We start from the raw sequence: 20418 nt of genomic DNA, 5'->3' as shown, positions 1-20418 counted from the left end.
GCACATTTCCACAATGGCACGTGGCCATGCAACCGCCCCTGCTCCCGGGTGCTGCGCGGGATGTGGCAGCCTCCTCTCTGCAAAGCGGATGCATGGCCAATGCAGTAGCTCTTAATAAGCCACGTGAACACTGGATGCAGAAGGGAACCAAATGGCAAAGTTGCTTGGACAACCATTTTCACCTGCTTTTAGGGGTGGCTCTGTCACCAAAAACAAACTTGAAAGTATTTTACAGTGCAAAAATGCCATCCTGAGGCAAACGTCAGTGACGTGGGGAAGGAGCAGTCATCAGCAGTTGTCTCCAGAGCAGGCAGGGCCATGAGCGGGCAGCACACCTCTGACCACAAGTGGTGCGTGGACTGGCAGGAGGATGCATGGACTGTGGCAACAGGGAAGCACCCACTTCCCGTCTCTTCTGGTGGCTCCAAAGCTCCACGTAGCAGAGCCCCCCAAATACCCTGATAAACTTAAAAGGACTTTCCACTGGGAGCAACCCATACTGACTTAGCCCTCACACACACACATAAATAAAAAATAAAAATAAAAAAAAAAAATCCCTCAACTAGCCAAAAGAAATCGGGACCAGGGCAGCGTTGACATGATTTCTTCCAAATAAGCTGATTTTAACTCACCATTTCAAGCCCTACAAGCCCTCACACTGCAGTTACACGAAACGGTTGAGCCAGGTGTGGTTTGCTGTCAAAGGCAGGAGGCTGTTAGGGCTTGTGAACCTTCACCATCCTCAAAGAATGAGGTTTCTGTACCAAAACTTCCCACTGGAGGCTTAAGAGGGGTACCAAGATGTGAGGACCAGAGCACCTTGGAAAGGTGCTTATTTATTCAGTCAATGCCACTGAAGCCTCCTCCTGCCTGGTTTTCAGGTAGGTAACTCACGCACAGGCAAGCGAGCGGCTGATCTCCGGGGTGCCTTGGGTCACCCCGTGCCCTCGCAGGGGGATCGGGGGGATCCAGCAGGCAGCTGTGGAAGGAGAGGCAATTCCCACCAAACCCGCACGTGAGGTTTGGTCTTCGAGGACAGAGCCCCTGTCCCCAGGTGACACTGCTGCTGCCGTGTGTGACGGGCTCTCGCAGAGCGATTCCTGCGCCTCCAGCCCTGAGTCTCCTGCTCCTCCTTCCCACCACAGGGCAGTTTTTAAACCATTTTTTTAACCCTGTCACCAGAGCTGGAAAGCCTGGGCCAGGGTGCTTTCACGCATGAAATGGCATCTGTTACCAACCATATAATTTGGTGTCAGTTTGGGGCTAAAAGGTGGTATTTGAAGGGCATTTGCCTGCAACCAGATCAACTGCAGCACACATCACACAGCACTGCAGATACCACTTAGCAAAACCAGCAGCTCAGGCACAAAAAGAAGCCCTGAAACCTCTTCCACTCAAATCAGCAGCTGAGCACCCACTTGGTGCTGCGGGCAGAGACAGCTCGTGGGTGCCCTCTCCTGCTGTCACAAAGCAGCAGTGGTGGCTGTGGCACGGGGCCCGGTCCTGTCCCCGCACAGCCCAGCCATCCACTGCTGGCTCTCCACGGGGATCAATGCAGCGGGGTGGAAAACGCCATCGCGGCAGCTGGGCACGCAGCTCCATGGAAGTTAACTCTCCAAGTGGCCTGTTTCTTCCGCTGCATTTTAAGCCCTGGCTCCTCGGTGAAAATAAAACCTCCTGGAGAAGCGATGGGAGAAGTTGATGGAGAAGGTGCTGCAGCTCTAGGCACAAATCGCCCCAGGGAGACCGGCAGCCTCTCTGCGCTTGGGAGCAAACCTCTCTGGGCACGGTGCAAAGACGGGGCGCTCCAAGGTTGCATCCTGCCCACAGCATGCCCAAGATACCACAAGACCCACTTCAGACTGTACCTAGGGCATCCTCGCTATTGCTATTGCCACGAGGCCATGGCGGTGTAGCACGTGAATGTTTGGGAGAGCAGATGGGGCAGCCCATCTCTCCCAAATTCTCCGTCACTGCAGCTAAACTGCTCTACCCAGGCCTGGCAAATGTCTTTTTTTGCAGGTGGAGAAATGGGTGCAAAAGCCAGCTAGCTTTACGGTGAAGCTTGACAGATACCCGAGTGGGGTTTTATGGTACGGCTGGTGATAGCACAGGCATCTGCTCACACTCCAAAGGTCACTGCGGCCAGCTGTGCAGGCTGCCAGCATCTGCCTCCACCACGCGCACAGCCGCTACCGGCCAACTCGCTCGTCGGGTCAGCGCTGCTTCTGCCTACAGGACCCCGCACGCAGCAGAGCAAAAGCGCGGTACGACCTCCCCACGGCAAGGGCGAGATGCACCAGCCGGTCGCACGCAGCCCCCGGCTGGGTTCTCCAAGCTGCAGGGGACAGCTCGGGGCCGGAAAAGAAAAGTCCAAGTTTTTGCACACATTAAGGCCAAACTTGCAGTGACAGCAGTAACTTCTTAACCGTAGGACGGGAACTCAGTGCCCTGGGGATAAAACCTTCCCATTTCCCCCCAGGACCTAAACGCTAAGACTCCCCTCTGGCAGGGGCAGCCAGCACAGCGCTGTTCCAACAAGCCACATCATCCCAAAGCCAATGGTAAAACAGCCAGCAAGGGAAACGACGCCTATTTGGAGTTTTCCATCCACAACATTTTAAGGATGCTGCTAATATTGAGAGAACAGCTCGATTCCTCTGGCTTTATGAAAGAGGACGGTGAGGACAGAAGTGCCTGCAGCCACAAAGCAAGCTGGTGGGGCTGTTTTGTGGCCTTGGACCCCTCAGCTGAACACACGCGCGAGGGCACCAGCGCCGGTTCACTGCCACTTGCTGCAAACCATGTTTTTCCCCCAATACACGGCTCTAGTCAAACCAAACTGGGGAAGCAGGGGGGAAAGAGGACCCCAAAATGCCAGTGCCTTTATATTATATGGACAATACAGCGAGGATATCCAGCTTGCAGACTCTGCCTTCCTGCTCCTGGGGCGTCCACCTCTAGCTCTCGCATATCCTCCTGCCTCAGCCGAGAGCAATATCACGGGGAATCACTTCCTTTATACCCGTTTCAGCAAGGGGGAAGAAAAACCAAGGCACAGAGAGCCCGAGCCCTGCCTGAGACCAGCAGCCCAGGGCGAGCTGACCATGCAGCCCCTAAAGCCCAGCCTGGCGATTCCACGCTGTCCACGAATGGGTTTTTATCTGCAGCACGTGGCTGGCTGGAACAGGGCAAAACACGGCAAGTTTTCCCCTGTAAACCCAAGAACGGCAGCGCTACGCGCGCGGGCAGCGTACCTGCCGCTGGCCCCAGGAAAGCGCCGCGCCATCCATCTGCCTGCACCTTTTCCTGCAACGCTCACAGCGATTTCGCTGTAACAAGCCGGGAGTTTAATCACCTGTAGTTATACTGCTGCCCGTTTGGAAGCAGGCAGGCAGCAAGATCCAACTCGAAAGGCTGCGATCTCGGTCAGGGTAACTGCAAAGCTTCCCATTCGCTCCTACGCTCGCTCCTGCCGCTCACGCTTGCTCACTTCAGCGCTTGAGTCCAGATTAAGATCCTTCATCATGGTTCTGCTGAAGCAGCACCTCGTGTGCAGCAAGAGCAACCAAGGCTCAATCCATCTGGCTCTGCCAGGCTCAAGTGCTAAATGGCCACGGAGCAGTAATCAGCTTCAGGCTCCTAATGAGTGCTCCCCGCTAACGACCTTCGCAGCTGCCCGATGGCCTGGTTGGTTTAACTTCCTTCCCCAGCACGCTGGATCCTCCTGGGACATCTGATGATGGGCAGCTCGCCCTAATTGCACCCATCCCTACCTGTCTGTTTGTGGCATTCTGGTCCTTCTCCTCCAAAATCCCCTGCCAAAGTTTTCTTTCCATTGCCTGTTCCCATTCCTGCCTTTTCCTAACGTGCCTCCGTGCCTCTTGCAGAAGACCGCTCCCGATTGCAAACTCCTGGCAGCAGAAACCGCGTTTCTCCTCCGGGTTTTCAATGCACCGGTTGCACCGTCCGCATTCAGCCTTTTTCCCCCCTGGATAGGAGTCTCCTGTTCGAATGGTTGTCAGCCGGGCTTTGGCAGCAGACCTGCCTTCCGAAGCCACAACTATCCGGGTCCGTCTCTCTGCCGAGGGATGCTGCAAGCGCTCGGCCAAACGCGGAGCCCGTGCTGAGGACGGTGGATGCCTCTAGAGGGAAACCTCCGCTTGCAGCAGCCTGGTTTAAGATTTTTCTTTGCTGCATTGAAACGCTGACTCACCCTCCTCCTCCTCCTCCTCCCGTACCCCACATACAGCTCGGCGAGCCAAAATAAATAGCGGATACCTTTCTGCCCTCATTTATTTGTTTGGCATCACTTCACAGGCGCGTTTTAGCCTCTCAGCAGCAGGAAAAAAAGAAATCCGACTGCTGAGCAACCCCCTGATGGAAAGTTTATTGGAAACAGCTTGTTCCAATGCAGGGAGGTTCTCCCTACGGATCGCAGCCTGAATTTCAGGCTACGCACGGCCATCCCGGCTCTGCAGTTCCCAAACATCCATCCGCGGCGGTCGCGGCCCAGTTTGCAGGAGGGCGGCTGATGCTGCGCTGGTAAAGGCAAGGAAAAACCACCTACGTGGTGGAAAAGCAAGGACTTTGGGGAGGCAGGGCTCGAATCCGGCCCCGGCGCGCCAAGGCCGAGCGGAAAATCCCTGCTGGCGCAGGAACTAGGAGAGGCCGATCCGCGCGGGAGGGCCGTGCCCGAGCCGCTCGCTTTCACGAGCACATGAAGGCATCAGGGCCAGCGAAAGCCAGGCCGTCAGCCCAAGCCAGGATTTGCAAGGACAGCTCGGGAATGAGGAGCCTGGGGAAGGGTGGGAAAGCCGAAGGCCGGGGGGAGTTAGGGGCCCTGCGGGAATCAGGAGTTTCCTCCCAGCCGCCAGCAAGTGCCAGCCGGCCCGAGGCTGCTACGGGAATTTGTGCAGAAAGGGGATGGGGAGGAATCGATACGGCAGCCCGGGACATTTTTCCAAAGGGTGGGAACCACAGCTGGAAGGATGTGGAGATTTGGGGCCAACGGAGCTTTTAAATAGGAAACTCAGGAGGGCAGAGCACGGGGTTTAGCTATTAATAACGCCATAACCGCGTTGCTTCCCCCTCCGTCCTCGCCTCCCTCTCTCACCCGCGCCGACCCCTCTCCCGACGGACGGGATTTTGGTGGCCGGGGCCATTTCTCCCGGCACGGCGCATCCTCCGTCCTCGCTCGCCGGGGCCGGCTGCTCCGCTCCCCGCCGCGGTCGAGGCGGGGGGCGATTTCGCATGTTCCTCCCACAAAAGCAGAGCCCGCGAGCGGCGCTAACGCGACGGTTTCCGCAAGAGAGAGGGAGCCGTTCCTCCTCCTTTCCTACCGCCCAGCGCGAGATGTAGCCGCGCGTTATCATCCCGGCTCACGCCGCAGGAAGCCGCCCCTGCGCAGCTCTGATAACGCTGTAGGAAACACCAAAAATGCTTCAACCGATTGTTTCGGCCCCAGGCCTCGACTCAAACAAACCAGCCGAGCTGCTTCCTCGCCTACAGCTCTCGACGGCGCAGCCTTAAAACAACAAACCCCGAACGGTCGTTTCTTCAAGCCGCCGAAGAGCGAACGCTATCTCCCCGCCGCTTCCGCTTGAGCCGGGACCGAAGCAGCGCCAGGTCCGGCGAGGCCGGGCCGGTCGGCAAAAGAAAAAGCCCGTAACAGAACAGAGCCTTATCGTAAAGCTGAAGTTAAGAGCAGCCCGACGTGAGCTGCTTCCTTATTTCAGAAAGGCAGTGGTTTTGCAAGAGCGTAGCTGAGGACAGGCTATGCCAAGCGTGTCTTTGCTGCGGGCTAATTTAAACCTTAACTCTAAGGAATCTTTCTAATTACAGCTCTTTTTAACTAATTGCAGGTTGGGTTTTGCAGCCTTGCAAACATGCCTGCTGTTGACACTCTCTCCCCACGCTCAGCCGCAGGTTAAACTAGACCCATCCGCGCCGAGCGAAGGGGAACTGATACGACTCCGCTTCGTTAGCTGGCAGGAGCTGAAAATTTAAGGTTTCCGGAATCAGGAGAGCGGCAGGGGGAAAAAAAAACTTTCCACGGGTAAGTCAAAAAGGCAGCGAAAACCTGCTCGATACGGAGGCCGGTCCTCCCCGCAAAGCCAAGGCTAATCCGTCTTCAGATCTAGAACAAGTTGCGCCAGCAATTGAAAAGCTGCAGGCTTATTTCTCCTGCAGATGCAGATGTGCCTCCATAAAAAGCCCGCAGATCAGCGCTGCTAACTTTCCAGGCGCACGCTTTAGAGACAATATGCATTTTATTATCGAGCTACGGAGGGCAGCTGACCGTACGCGTAATCTGTAGCCAAGGCAGATACTGTCGAGACCTAATAAATTTTTCAACAGCTCTGACTTCAGTCGGTGGCATGGTGCGTGAGGCGGACCAGTGTGAGGAAGGAGAATAAAATAAAAAAACATAAAAGTGTTATATAATTAGAATAAGATAAATAATGACATTGTAATTAATGGTTAAAAAATATATATTCAAGGACCAGGAAAATAAGCCTAAAGGCAATCTGTCCCACTGTGATGATGGGAAGCCCATTTTTGCATCGACCGAGACTCGGCAACCCTCTCCCAGAGCCCGTCCTGGGCCCTAGGCTAGGACAAATGCTTCTTATAATGTTTTCCCCCCAAAAATCATCTGCCCTGCTCTCAGAAACCCCAAATGCTGGGATTCCTCCCCTCCCCGCCAGGCAGCTCCAGCATTTTCCCATCCTCCGTTAGATACTTCTCCTAAATCTAACTTAAGTCGCCCTTGCTACAGTTTAAGCTTGTTTCTTCCCACCTTGCAATCGCAAACTGCAATAAAAGCCCCTTCTATTGCTTTTCGGGGGGCTGAGACCGAGGCGCTGAGCAAAACCGGCTTGGTTTGAAACAAAGCTGTGAGCGCCGAAGTAGCTTAAAAAAAGAAGCACACGGAGTAAAAACGCTACGGGAGGGGAACGGCCCTAGGTACGGTTCCAGCCGCCGGCCTTGAAAAAAACACGGGATTGTTGGAAACAGATAGTTTTTACGGGTGCTTCTCCACTGGCTCCGATTATCTGCCGCGCTGGATGCTACAAGCGTTCAGGAGCTGATTTACAACCGGATCAGACACCCCTGCCTAGGAGGCAGCAGCATCCATCAGAGGGATGCGACCGGAACGGCTCACGTGTCGGATTTCAATGCACGGCCCATGTTTCTACGCTTCCGAACCGTATTTCCTGCTTTGCTAAAATTGCAAAGCCACGAGAAACCCTCCGGTTTCTCACCGATTTATCAATGAAAAGACTCCGAAGGGAGCTGCGCAGGGCCAAATACCTTCTCCCCATCACCCTCACGCTTGCTGTAGGTTCACGGCGCTTCGCACCCTGCCCGAGCCAGCCAGTGGAGTCGGTGCTTGGACATGCTGGGATCTTTTATGGGTTTTATTTTTCATACAGTGACTTTTCTGCTAGAATTTAAGGCGGACGGCAGGTTTATTCATGCAAAACTAAAAAGTGCCGGAAGAACGAACCTAAGCGCTAATAGTCCGTCCTTGCTGAATCAGAGCAGCGGAGACCAGAGTCGCTTAGTCTCACCCAGAAGCAAAGCTCGCACCGGGCAGCGACACCGTAATCCTACAGGCAGGGACTTCGTGTTCATCTCTCCTGCTGCCGGAGCAGCTCGAGGACGGAAATCTTTCTCGGGAAGCCCTCGTCCCCTGCGAGGGCGGCCCGTCCCTCCTCCGCGTAGCGGCTGGGTGGCCGCGGCTCCGTCGCCCTTCCCGTCATCTCCTCCGCGCGAGCCGCTTCTTGCCCGTTTCAGACAGCGGTTCCCTCTTATCTTCCAGCCTTTGAAGAAGAAGGGGGTGTCCGCAGGTGGGAAACGCCTCTCAGACCCCTCGGCGTGGCCCGGCGGATGCAGGAAGCGCATCCCAGCAGAGGCATCCGCAGTCCCGCGCAACCGGCGGGAGCCACAGCAGCCCTTCCGGCTCCCGTCGCCTCCTCTCCCCGGAGCGCAGCGCGTTCTCGCTTTCCGTCAGCCTTAAAGAACGCCGCGACTACGAGATCTTCTTATGAATCGAAAAGACGATTCCTTTGCTGCAGGGCTGCTGCTCTGCCTGATGCGCTCGTGCCCTCGCTCGCATCTGAGCAGCATTTTGCAAGCAGTTTTCTTTTAACTCAGGCGGGAATCTGGTTCGGCTAAATAAACCCTGAGCGCCCTCCTCATTAGAGCAGGCTTAGACTGAATTACAACCCTCCTGCTTAATAAATTAGGTTAAAGTCAGCCCAGCTTAGAAAATCCCTATAATAAATCAACCCGATCGCTTCGACCAGCTCTAGGCTGCCAGTTCTTTTCACCGGCTGGTTTTCCACCCCGTTTTCTCCCTCTGCGGAGCGCTGATGACACCATGCCGTGCTCTCGGGCAACCTCTGGACCCAGGCGTGCCGCAGGGCGGCCGCCGCGGGAGCCGAAGCCGAGCCCCTCGGGCGCACGCAGGGGGCAAAGCTCAGAGGCAGCCGACGCGCTCTGCTAACCCCGGCGCAAGCTCGCACCGGGCACCGGACTCGCCGCTGGGTAAGGAAAACCAGCCTGGAAACGGCACGGAGCCATCCCGGTTTGTGCGCCACGAACCCGGCGCTGAGGATTTAGAGGGATGAATCATCACGTTGAGCTAGAACAATCAGGGATTCATCGTGGGGAGGAGGGAAGGCCGGGGTGGGATGGGAAGAGGAAAGAGCAGGGCTGGGATGAGTTACTTCAGAAATATTAACGCTGTCTCAGGTTACCAAACTACCACACCCCAGGCCAGATCGGCGATGCGGAGGGCGTGGGACGTTAATAAAAAACTGCGACTGCATGTCAGTACATCCCGCATCCTACCCCGAATGCCAGGAAAGCGTTTTAGCTAATTAAAGGATAACGTTCCTTTGCCTTCCCATCGCACTTCGAGGCCACAGAAGCACTTGGCACAACCGTGCTGAACGTCACCCCCGCGCAGAGGTGGGTCTCGCTCCCCGGGGAGCCGATCCCTCCTTTCACCACCGACCGGGAAACACAGCCCAGGATGGTGAATGGACTTGGGTTGTGGTAGAAGCAGCAAGGGGAAGATCCAGATCTCCTGGCTCCCTGGTTCGTGCTTCACCCCAAAAAACCACCCTCCCGTCCCTCGGAGAAGAGACATTTAACACCGAAGAAGTATTTCCCCCACTATTATCTCGGCAGACCCAAAAAATCAGTCTGACGTAGGTGCAATGGGGACCAGTCCTCCAAGTGATGCTGGAGAGCATTTAACAACCATTCAAGACCGGAGGTGGGGCAGCTAGTTCATGGCCTACACGTCCCTACCCCCCTTTCACTGACCTGGGTTTCTGAGGAGACTCTTTGGGCTCCTTTGAACCAAACCAGCCACTGGTCTTAATTTTTTCTTCTCCACCTGCCGCCGCTTGGACGGATGAGCCGTGGGAGGGTCCCACTTTCTCTCCCTGGCCTTTGCTCCCCGCATCGCTCTTGTGGCCTCCGTGGTGGAAGAGGCTGCCCTTAGCTTTCTTGTCTTCCTTCCTCATTTCCTCAGGATGTTTTTCTTTTGTCATCTCCGTGGAGAAGACCATGGGTGTTGCAACTTGGGTAGGTTTGGTCTCTAAGCGGCTGTTTTCTTCCATCTTGGCTCTGCCCAGATGGTTACTGAGGGTTACGGCTTTAGTGGAGACCTTGAGCTCCTCCTGCAAGGCTAAGCTGGGAGGAGACGGGATGAACCTGGGCTCGTCTCTCTGCTGCACCCTCTCGAAGTTGCTGACCCCCCAAGGCACCTCGTGGGAGTCGGGATGGAGGGGAGCGAAGCCGAAGCTCTCCTCCGGCCTTCTGGGGACGCTGGGCACGGACAGCGGTGCGGAGCTCGGCGGGGCAGACATGGGGCTCTTTGGGGCAGGCTCGTCGCTGTAAATGTGGCTCCCGTTGATGCAGAGAGAGGACCGGGACACAGGATCGTTCTTTGGCTTCAGGCTTTGGATTGCTTTCGGCTCCGGTTCCGCGCTGACCTGGGAGACGTCGTCACTGAACGCTCTCTTGTGGGTCAATTTTGGAGACGGCAAGTAGTCTTTAACTGAAGGGGGGGAAAAAAACACAAAACAGACGTGAGCCTATCTGGGTGACGGGCACGGGTACTACAAAGCATATCGCCTCCCACTGCAGGATCCAGACAGCGGTCTTCGTAAGATGACAAAACCCTAGTCTGAGAGGATCTGAGAATGCAAGAAAATGCAAGAAACTATCCAAAAGCTTCTTAAAGGGCTTATGCTTAAGCAGGGTTTAAAATTTTGCATTGAATACAGGACGATGAGCCTCTAAGCTCCACTCCACCAGGGTAGGTTGCTGCTTTGCATAACGTAAGTCTGCTCTTGCGCCTGCCTTGCCTTCCCACGGCCTGACTCTGTAGCTACTGCTAAGGTTCAGCAGGTTTTTATGGTCATCTGGAGAGCCCAGTTAGAAGAGCTGCCCGGACATTAGATGATGCACATCTGATCTCCCCTCCTAATCGGAGAGATTCTGCCTCCTTCACCACGGTGCGGGGACAACCAGGGCCAAACCAGCGCCTCCGTTCGCACTCCGGCACGGCAGGCAGCCGTGCACGGGAGCGTCACCCAGCAGCACCCCAGAGGCACCAAGCAGGCGGCTTCACGAACGTGGCGAGAAGCAGCACGTACCCGGTGACTCCCACCCAATGCGGGAACTCGCCGTCTCTAGCCAATGAAATCATTTAATTACATATTTCGTTTTCAAGGGACGGCCAGAATTAATGCACTACAAGGGCCCTTTTTGTTTGCAAATCACCGCTGTCTGAGAGCCAAGAGCTCAGATTGCTTTAATCACCGGGAACCGGTCACTGTTTCGACTTTGCATCCAAGCCGGAGGCGTCTCATTAGAGAGCAGGGCGGCAGCACGGCTCGGCAGCAAAGCGCTCCGCTCCGCTTTGCCCTCTCCCGCAGGCTTCCTGCAGGGGAGTATTAGCAACCTGCTTTTGGGAGGCAGAGGGCAATTCTCTGGTCGTGGACACCAAGCTCCCATCGGAGCCGTTTGCACGGACCGAGGAGAACCGGTCCTAAACTACCCTCCTAGGGCACAGCCAACGCCTCGGCGGGCTGGCGGCGAGGAGGCTCGGGGCGTGCTGCGGCATCGGTGCAAATCGGCACTGCCGAGAGGGTGTCCACGCACAGGCGCGGCGTTAACACCAAAACCTTAGCCGTCTCCTCCCGTTCTGGCCCGCGGAAGGTCTCAGAGGGTTTGTGCAGGACACTGCAAGCAATTAGCGAACAGATTTGCAGGAAAGCCTTAGCCGCCCGTTACAAAGGAAAGAAAGAAAAAGGGAGGAGATTAAAACCATTATCCTCTTACCGGAGCGCTCCGTGGACAGACTGCTGTGTCTGCTCGGGGATTTGGTTACCTCGGGAACATTTACGGCCATGCCCAGGCTGGCAGAGGAGATGGTGCTGTCGGATCCCAGGGAGGTGTTGGACTGGGTCAAGGAAGACTTGCGAAGCTTGTTCTTCAGGAAGAAGCCCTTGACTTTGGACTTCTTGCCCCCGATGTCATAGTCATCCTCCATGTCGAGGGCGCCCACGCTGCTGGGGATGATGGCAGAGGCCGACTCCAAGTCGTATTTCTTCTTGCCCTTCACCTTGTCCTTCAGCTTGCCGAAGGGCGACCGCGGCTTGTCCTTCATGGACAGGTCGAACATGCTGGCCGTGAGGTTGTTGCGCGTGAACTGGATGCTCACTTGGATCTCGCCACGCTCCTTCTCCTTCTTGCCAGCCTTGGAGTGAAGCTTGTGCCACCTGGAGCCGGACAGAAAAGAAAAGAAAGGGTCCCCCTGTTACCACCGAGGACCACAAACCCGAACGGCCCGGAGGAGGCCGGTGGGAGCTAGCACGAGCGTGCCTGAAGTCAGCCGGCACCCGCTCCCGCTTGCAGACACGGAGACGCACAAACCCCCAGCACGGAGGCGGCGTCCGGGCCCGGACCTCTCGCCGAACCGCGGCGGCTCTGCCTCCGGCCCCGTCCTACTGGCGCTCACTCCGAGGAACCCGCACGGACCCTTTAGCTTCGGCCAACGTCAGATGCCGCCGTGCAACTTCAGGGGGAGGTTAGCGGCGGCCACATTTTTATACGATCAGTTGATAGGTCGCTGCCGTGAGCCCGTGTTTAAAAAAAGAAGGTGCTTTGTGCTTGCTTTTTAAATATTTACGAGTCGGTGACTCAGAACAAATCCTTTCAGGTCAGAGTCAGCACGGTAAAGACAAAGGCACCGAGCGACGTTCCTTTAAATAAATTTATTCCAGACCCTCTCCATCTCACCCTAAAAGAAGATGCCCAAGAGTGCCCCAAAGCGTCCTTGTCCACCGGGAAGCCCCTTAAAGGATAACCGAGGCTTTAGGGGGACTGCAGGAAGGCCGCGGGGAGGCTCCTGGCTGCCCTGTCGCGACCGACTGCCGCCGCGGCCTCCGCTTTGCACCTTCCTCCGTTTATTCCCTTCGCCGTTTGCTCACGGACCTTGCAAAGCGTTTCGGCTCCTGCCGTCTCGCTTTGTCGCCCGAGGAAGAGCCCGTCTCCGCGAGCAGCTCCTGCCCAGGGCAGCTCCCAGCCCCGCCACACTCCTGCTGGCCTCGGTCCCGCTCTGCTCTCCCGCTCCCGGCTCCGCGGGCGGCTCCCTCCGGTGCTTTTCCGGCTGCTCGTCCCAGGCCGGGTGCAAACTCTGCCGCTTGCAAGAACCCGGACGGACGCCTTGCTCGAAGGATTGCCAAGCGTCCGGAATTAATGCCTGAAACAGCCAGCCACTCCCTGCCGAAGCAGCGCCGCAAACGCACCCCTCGCTTTTCAGTGCAAATTCATCTTTAAAGGTTAAAGCCATTGACGAGACAAGCAAAAAAATTTGCCGCTCCGCCACAGCTGTACATAACCACTCTAACTCTGCAAATCGCACTGCGAGCGGAACAGCTCTGACCCTTCCTGGATCAAAACATTAAAATTCCCCTTAACCAGTCGAAAGGAAGCGCGTGCATCCATGACACACGCGGAGGGGCGCGCTGATAATTCAGGACAGGCTGCAATTCTCCGGGACAGGCTTTAGAGGCGAAGCGCGGGGCAAAAGAAGTTGGGGGAAACTTCTAAGCCCGTAAACGGAACAATTTCCCGCAGACTTGTTAAAACCCCAAATCGAAATCTCAGCTGTATGTTGCACCCGCTTGTTAGAGCGCACCGGGAGGGTGAAGTCATCCGGAAAAAAAAAAAAAGGGGGAAGGAAAATGTGAAGCGCCGGAGATGGGTGTAACCACGCTGAAATCAGCAGGGTGAGGAGAAAATACCAACCGGCTTCCCGAGAAGGCTTTGCGGTCCTGCCAAGGACGTTATCGGATCACGGAGGAAAGGAGGAATGGGAGAGCCCGCTGCTCGGGAAGCTTCCCGGGAGGCTTGCCCAATATTGCCCCGTAACCTCTAGCGGCGATCCGGAGCTAGAGCATGCAAAGCCCGAGGTGCGCGGGATCCACCTGAGCCCCTCGGAAACCCCTCGCGTCAATCCAGCTCCTTCTCCGCCGCCAGCCGCCCAAAGGGCCGGATGAGACACGGGGCCAGGAAGCGGTGCGGGAAACGGGAGCAGGTGAGTCAGGCAGAGCCTTTCCATCAGAGCGCTGGAGGAAACGCCGCTCGCCACGAGCCGCTGCCGAAGCCCGGAAAACATCCTGAGCCCGTCGCTCGGCGGGAAGTGAGCCTCGGGAAAGGGTCAAGCTGACTCAGCTAACGGGAAAAAACGGCGCGAGCGGTTTTGACGTCTTGCGTCACCCTGTGAAAAAATAATTAAAAAAATGAAAGAAAAAATAAAAAACAAAAGGGGGGAAGGTGGCTGAGCACGGAGCCGGCCAGGAGGCGTCACGAGAGCGGGGCCAGGGCGGGTTTCGGCCCCGCAAACCGCAGCCCCGGAAAGGGGAAGCGGCCGGAGGCCCCGTCGGAGCTCTCGGATGGTTCCCGGGAAGCGGCTTTCACGTACGTCTCCCTCCCTCATGTAGGTCACCGCGTTCAATCGGCACGTGGTGCTGAGCCAAGGGGAAAAAAAAGCAGCTTGGCATAAAAAACACGAGCGCGTCGGAGCTGTTTATTAACGAGGGGAAGCGACCCCACGGAGGATGCTGACGGCACAGCTTCGCGCCGGCGGCAGCGTCTGCCTCGCTCCGTCCTCCCGCTCCGGGCTGGCGACCGAGATAAGGGAGGCCGGGAGAAGCCGGGAGCCCGGCGGCCGCACTCCAGCACTTCCGCCCCGGCAGCCAGCTATCCGCCCGGCAAAGGATACCACGGGAAGGTCACTTCAAGGATAGCCACGGAGATGCTCAACACCCCACCTCGGTTGTCCGGAGGCGGCTTGGACAACCTGCAAGACCTCGAGCTCTACCTGTCCCTTCTCCTGCCGCCTCCGAGCAAGTCCCCCAGATGGGGGCGAGTCGGTGGCCGGCGGGCAGGAGAGCCCACGAAGCTGGTGGAGCAAGTGCAGGTGGGAATCTGGGAGGGCAGATCCCCCACCAAACTAGTCTACAAGGAGCACATAAAGGGAGCAGGAGCGGGGAAAGGCCCAGCCAGGCTTGGCCCAGGGCAGAGGAGCTGTCGTCCCAAAGGGAGCTATGAACAAGGCTGGGAAAACACTTCTTCAACAGGTCAACGACCACCATGATAGGCGATCCCCCACTAAAGCAGCGCTCCAGGAAACACTGGTGTCCAAATTACAGGACCACCCAGAAGGAAAATGTTTGAGCAGACGGCTTTTTCCATTAGTAAGAAGGTTTGGTTGGGCTTATCAGATAGCTGGTCTGCACTGAGCTGTCCCAGCATCTCCAGGACAGGAAGCCAAGCTGCTGGGACAAGAGGGACATGGAGCCAACCCTTAACAGAAGGGCTTCCCTTAGCCAGATGCCCCCTTTGCCCCCTCGACCCCCTCTTTTCCCCCTACAACTTTTCCACCCATAAAACGTGCATCCCCACATAGCTGCGGAGACCCAGCAGCCCCAGGGCTACGGAGCAGCTCCGGCCAGCCCAGCACCTCGGCCGGCTTCGGTGCCGTGCCAGCACAGCCCGAGCAGGCCAACAGCACCGCTTTGGAGCTGGTGTCTCTCCGCAGCACTTCGGAAGCGGCATATCCAACATGAGGTATCAGAGACATCGATTTTGGCCGTGAAAGAGAAGTACGCAAGATACACGAGCCTTTAGCAACGTCCTTCACCGTTTTTCCAAAGGGGATCAGCTGCTGCCCTGTCCTCCACACCAGGATTTTTAGAGGCTGGGCAGACCCAGCCCCACACGTAGGACGCGGCTCCTTTAGCACTTCGGTTCAGACCGGGCTGCGCTCTAAACCGCTCCCCACGGCTCCCGTTTGTCACACTTCGGTCTCCTCCTGGAGAAGACAAAGCCAGAAGATGCACCTAGTGGCTGCTCCAAACACCCAGGGGTATCGCAGAGCTGGGCCAGAGCCAAGCTTCAAAACATGGAGGGCCCGAGTCAGGTGCTCAGCACCATCCTGCCCTACAGCTCACTCCTGCTGCTCCTCACGAACAGCGGCAGGTATCATCACCCGGCCGCGTCCCATGCTGCCTGCCGGCCACCGCGCGCTGGACGGGTTAACCACCGCGACGGCGGAGAAGCTGGAGCGAAGAGCTTGCACCGAAAGCAGAGCCAGGATTTCCCTGCTCACCCATGCCCACGCCGTCATGCTCAGCCTTTCAGGGCAGATGCGGACCTCTCAAGGAGGACGTGGTCCTTCCAAGGAGGACCACGCTTGCTCTCCCACCAATCCAGTTAAGGTCCTCGAGAGATCCCCATCCACCTGCCACCCAGAGGAGGCTCAGCCTGACCTACCTCGCTCCGATGGACCCGTCTGACATGCTCCGGACACCTTCAGCAGAGGTTCTCCAGTCTCACCCCCGGACTGGTCCCAGTGCTTTACTGGTTCAGGAGCAGGTAAGTCACTTAACAGCTCGTGGCGTTCATGGACACGCACAAGCAGAGGATTTCTAGAGCACTGCAGTCGGACACTTCCCAATAGCCTCCCAAAGCCGTTCCGATGTCGACCGGGAGGCCAAGATTCACCTCCGAGCGAGCAGAAGGGCTCCTGCCCCGCGACGCTCAGCAGCCCGAGCCGCAGCTACCGAGCAAGACAGAGCCCGACGCAGAGCCAAAGCCTCTTCTCCTCCCGCGCCAGCCTGTCGTTTGCTGCTGAATCATCCCTGCAACAAGGTCAGCGCTGCTCATGAAAGGAGCCGCGAGTCTTTAATTAGAGACTACTTCGGCCCTTGCAGCAGCAGAGACACCGGGGCGGCCCGGGGCTGCGGGAGCTGCAAGGTGAACGCGGCAAGGACGACCCGGAAAAGGGGGAAATAAAAAAAGGAACACATGCAGGGGAAGGGGAACCGCGATCCCCCCCCTCGACGGGGCACGGCCGCCGGCTAAGGGGAGCCTCGGAGAGACGGGAGTCTTGCGGGCGGACGCGCAGCGCCGAGGACGAGAAGGAAGTTCACCTCGCCGAGAAGCGCGGCGTGGAAAACGACCCAGCCCCGGGGAGTTTTGTGCTGCTCGCCCGGCTTCGTATTTTTAAACGCAGCTTCCCCCGCCGACGCCGGGAAGCTTTTCTGCAGCGTAGGTTCGTTTCGTGTTGGTTTTGGATGCCCTATTTTGCAAGGTGAACCCTGCAAAGCTGCTAAAAGCACAGATGGAAAATAAATACAGGCTGACTCCCCTATGGCTGGGGAAGAGAGGGCTCGGGAGCGTCAGATGGAAAGAGGCTCGTCTCTCCAAACCTTCCTCCGGGAATTGCTCGGAAACAAACCCGAAAACCCCCCAACCCCCCCCCCCCCGCAGCTCACCGGAAAACTCAGCACGCTGCAAACGGGGCGGATTCTGCCCCGTTCATCGACCGAACGCCAGCTTTGACGTGACCAGCTCGCCCAAGCGAGCGTTCGCTATAGGGGACGGTGGAGATGAAGCGCGGGAGCCGCGCGCTCCCGGCACGCGTCCCCCAGCCCCGCACGCGGGCGACTTCGCCGTGCATCAGTTTAGGCTGGAAACCAGAGTTTTTCCCCTCCCTAAAGGAGGGTGGGTGAGTCTGGGGACAGGCGGGAGCAGGGTGGGCAGGTAGGAAGGGGAAAGGAGGGAAGATTTAAGCAGCTCTAAGACGGAGCATGAAACATTCACGAATGGAGCAGACTGAACCTGATGTCTTTAGCCGTATTTATCTGCTTACGCTCCGAAATGTTTGCATCCTCCGGATTGCTAGCAAGTCACAAAAACCCACCGCGTTCGCCCACTGCACGACCTGAGCTGCCAGCATTTCCCAAGCGTAGCAGAGCTGGGGGATGAAAACGAATGCCTGGGAAGGGCGGAAAAAAAGCATGTTTTTGCTATAAAGCCTTTCCCGCTTCCAGCAGGGCAGGGCATTAGGGCAGGCTTTGCACGGAGAACCTAACGCCCGGAGGCTAAACGCGCCGGCAGAGATGCAGCGCCTTTGCTCCGGAAGGGAAACCAGTTAAAATACCGGCTCAAAAACCCGCTTTGGCAATAGGTCACGTATCGATTGTTCATTCATCGCACCAGCAAACGCTGCAACCGGCTCCCAGGCATGAGTCACGCATGCAAAAAAAAGGGAGAAGAATGGAAAAAGGAACAAATCCCGGAGCCCAGCAGCAAGTCGCCCTAATTGCTTCCTTTTGCCCGCTCCCATCCCCGGGGGGAACTCGCCAGCAGAGACCCTCGAGCATCGCACGCCGGGAGCATCGCGCACGCCGGCAGCCTCTTCCCGGGTTTCCCCTCGCCGTCCGTCAAGAGATGGAAAGATTCAAGGTACCCGTTGGACCCCTTTCGTTAAGAAACCCCCCGCGCAGCGGCCGGGCCGCGGCAGCCACGCACGCCGGCGCCAGCGCCGCGTCCAAAGCGAGAGCGTTGCAACGGGGGAAAGCGTCTCCGAGAAGCTCGTGCGACGCGCGCGCACGCGCCCACGCGCCTGCCCCTCTTCCAAAAGGCGCGATTTACCACCAAAACAACCCCGCGGAACAAGCGGGAGACGACAGGCGCGTGGTTCGGACGCCACAACACGCAGCTCCGCGGGGGCAGGCAGGGTTTGCAGGGCACGGAGGTTGCCAGACTTCTCCAGCACGGCACCACCATGAGTTTGGCCTTGCCCAAACCCCAAGTTTGGCCTCGGAAACGGTGCAGACGCCGCGCGGGAAGGCAGAACCGTGAAGCTCAGCGGAAAAGGAGGGACGGGGCTGGAAACGTTTTGGCAGACCCTGGAGCGAAGGCAGGGAACCACCTGGGAAAGGTGAACGGAGGCAGCGAGCAGCTCGCTGAGCTTGGCGCACGCTCCTGGCCCGACACCAGCTCCACCCAGGTCGGGAGCTTCGTACCAACAAGTTCGAGGCATTTTCGGCGCCGGCTGCGGGTTTTTTTCTGCAGCTGCGAAGGGAAAAGCGCAGCTGGAGGCACTCGGAGCTCTGCGGATTCCTGCAAAATGGCGAAGCCCGTTTCCGCAGCGTTCTGGGTTTTAGCAGAACTGAGCGAGGTCATTAAATTCCTTAAATCGACCTCGGCAACGGGGCAAAAAGCAGGGTAACGGGGCAGGTGGGAGCAGAATAAGAGCATCGCCGCCCCGGTCTCCTCCAGGACCCCAGGATGGAGGAGGCCGTTGGGGAGCGAACGGCACCGGAGGTTGCGGGCAGGGGATCGACGCCAGGAACCTGCTTGCCAGCGCACGTGACGCTTTTGGGGCAAATCGTTTCGAAACCGGCCTCACCGCAGAGCCTCCGACACCCTCCGTGCTCCCCGCGCGGGCTCCCACCTAGGGGCAGACCCTTGCCGGGGACGAACCGGCCACCAAGACCCCCGTGCCCGAGTCACCGCCGGCTGCCACCGCAAGGCAGAGAGCATCTCGGCTCGATTTTGGGCAGCCCCAGCCCTCCCCTCCCACGCTTGGCTCACTCGGAGGAGGTTTCGAGCGGGCGTTTCGACACAGCGAGCCGTTTCCTGGCTCGACTGAGCCCGCAACCCCTCGGAGCTGCCTCGCCTGCCCCAAAACGAGGACATCACCGGCCAAGGTGGGTGCTCTGCTGCTAATCACCTCCACCGATTTTAATTTGACGAGGGTGGTGATGGCCACAAGCACGCCATGGGCCGAGAGCGGTCCGGAGCCGGAGAGGACGCGAGGATGGTGCCGTGCAAAGCCCGCCGCCCGTCCGCTCTCGCCGCGGCGAGGAGAGGACGTGACGGGCAAAAACCGATCTCCTCGGTGGCCACCTGAAGTCAGAGCAAGGTCTCCAGCTGCTCAGCCCCTTCCTTCCCCTTCGGCTGTGCTGCTTCTCCCTCCCTGCCCGAAACTACCCACGCGCCAGGCAGCCACGGGAACGACAAACTCTCTCTCTCTCTCTCTGACCTTCTCCGCAAGCCGCCGTGGCCTTGCTCTGCAAAAGCTTCCTCCCGAACCCAAGAAACCCCCCCTCCTTTCTCCAGCCGGCCTCCAAGACTTGCCAAGCCCCGAACTGAGCTCCGTTGGGACACGCAGCAGGGAAACGCCGACCGCCTCAAGGACTCTCGCTAGTGAAGTTTAACCCCCCCCACCCCCCGGGGGAAAGGTTTAGCAGTGAGGATTTGTGCCCCCGACCGCGGGCCGTTTCCAAGAGGGACCTTTTGAAGGGTGATGCACGTCTGGGGGCTCTGGCCAGGCAAGGAGAAAGGATCCACAGCAAACGCTTTGGATCGCTCAGCACTTTTCAGGGATGCTGCTGCAAAGGACACGTCGAAGACGCGCTGCGCGAAGGGAGAGAAGATGCAAAGAGGCTGAATCAGCCCAAAACAGCTTGCCAGCCCCTACCCCACCATCCCGGCAGGAAAAGGCAGCGGGTCCCCAAACCCTGAGCAGCTCCCACGGCGGTTGAGAGCGGCTCATTCCTGCCACCGGGGGAGATGCCAAGGCTGCAGGAGAACATGTAACACCACAAAAAGTCCTCACCTCCGGGGCGAGGGTGTTTGGAGCCTACACGCCTACCCTCGGCCTGTCCCGCTGGATGCCGCTACACCCGGACGGCCCCGAGCCGCCTGCTGCCCTTCTCCCCAACCCGCAGCTCACATGGTAAATGCCTTTCCCAAGCCCTCCGAGGAGGGAAAGAGCAGGGGAAGGGGTAAGAGGAACTACAGCAGGGAGGACTTTGGAGACCTGGGCTAATTTCGCAAGGCTAACGGCTCCGCACGAGACGCTTCCTGTTGCGGAGGCACCGAAGGCCGCTTGCCGCCGTCGCTCCATGTCCAAGGCAGCAGCCAGCAAGCAGCGGGCGGTTGCAAGTCACCACAGGAAAAACCGAGAGCCAGGAACCAAGACTCCTCTCCGACGTTTGCTCTCCCCTTATCCCACAGGATCCAGTG

The 20418-nt window shown here is 57.9% G+C and overlaps 1 protein-coding gene across 3 annotated transcripts in view; it reads right to left on the bottom strand.

Annotated features, from left to right (window-relative positions):
• The window catches only part of RAB11FIP5 (RAB11 family interacting protein 5), a 42877-nt gene that overhangs the window by 17867 nt on the left and 4592 nt on the right, over positions 1-20418 (bottom strand). For all 3 annotated transcript variants that reach the window (XR_010884475.1, XM_067298406.1, XM_067298407.1), the window contains exons 2-3: positions 11371-11810; positions 9343-10081 (exon numbers count right to left, since the gene is read on the bottom strand). Coding sequence is in view for 2 of the 3 variants with exons in the window: in XM_067298406.1 (XP_067154507.1) it covers positions 9343-10081; positions 11371-11810 (1179 nt within the window). In the remaining variant the exon portion in view is untranslated. The remainder of the gene's footprint in view (positions 1-9342; positions 10082-11370; positions 11811-20418) is intronic.

The sequence above is a fragment of the Apteryx mantelli genome, chromosome 5 (assembly GCF_036417845.1).
Source record: "Apteryx mantelli isolate bAptMan1 chromosome 5, bAptMan1.hap1, whole genome shotgun sequence".
Lineage (NCBI taxonomy): Eukaryota > Metazoa > Chordata > Aves > Apterygiformes > Apterygidae > Apteryx > Apteryx mantelli.
Note: the sequence above shows the minus strand (reverse complement) of the source record. Positions and strands in the feature narration are given on the sequence as shown.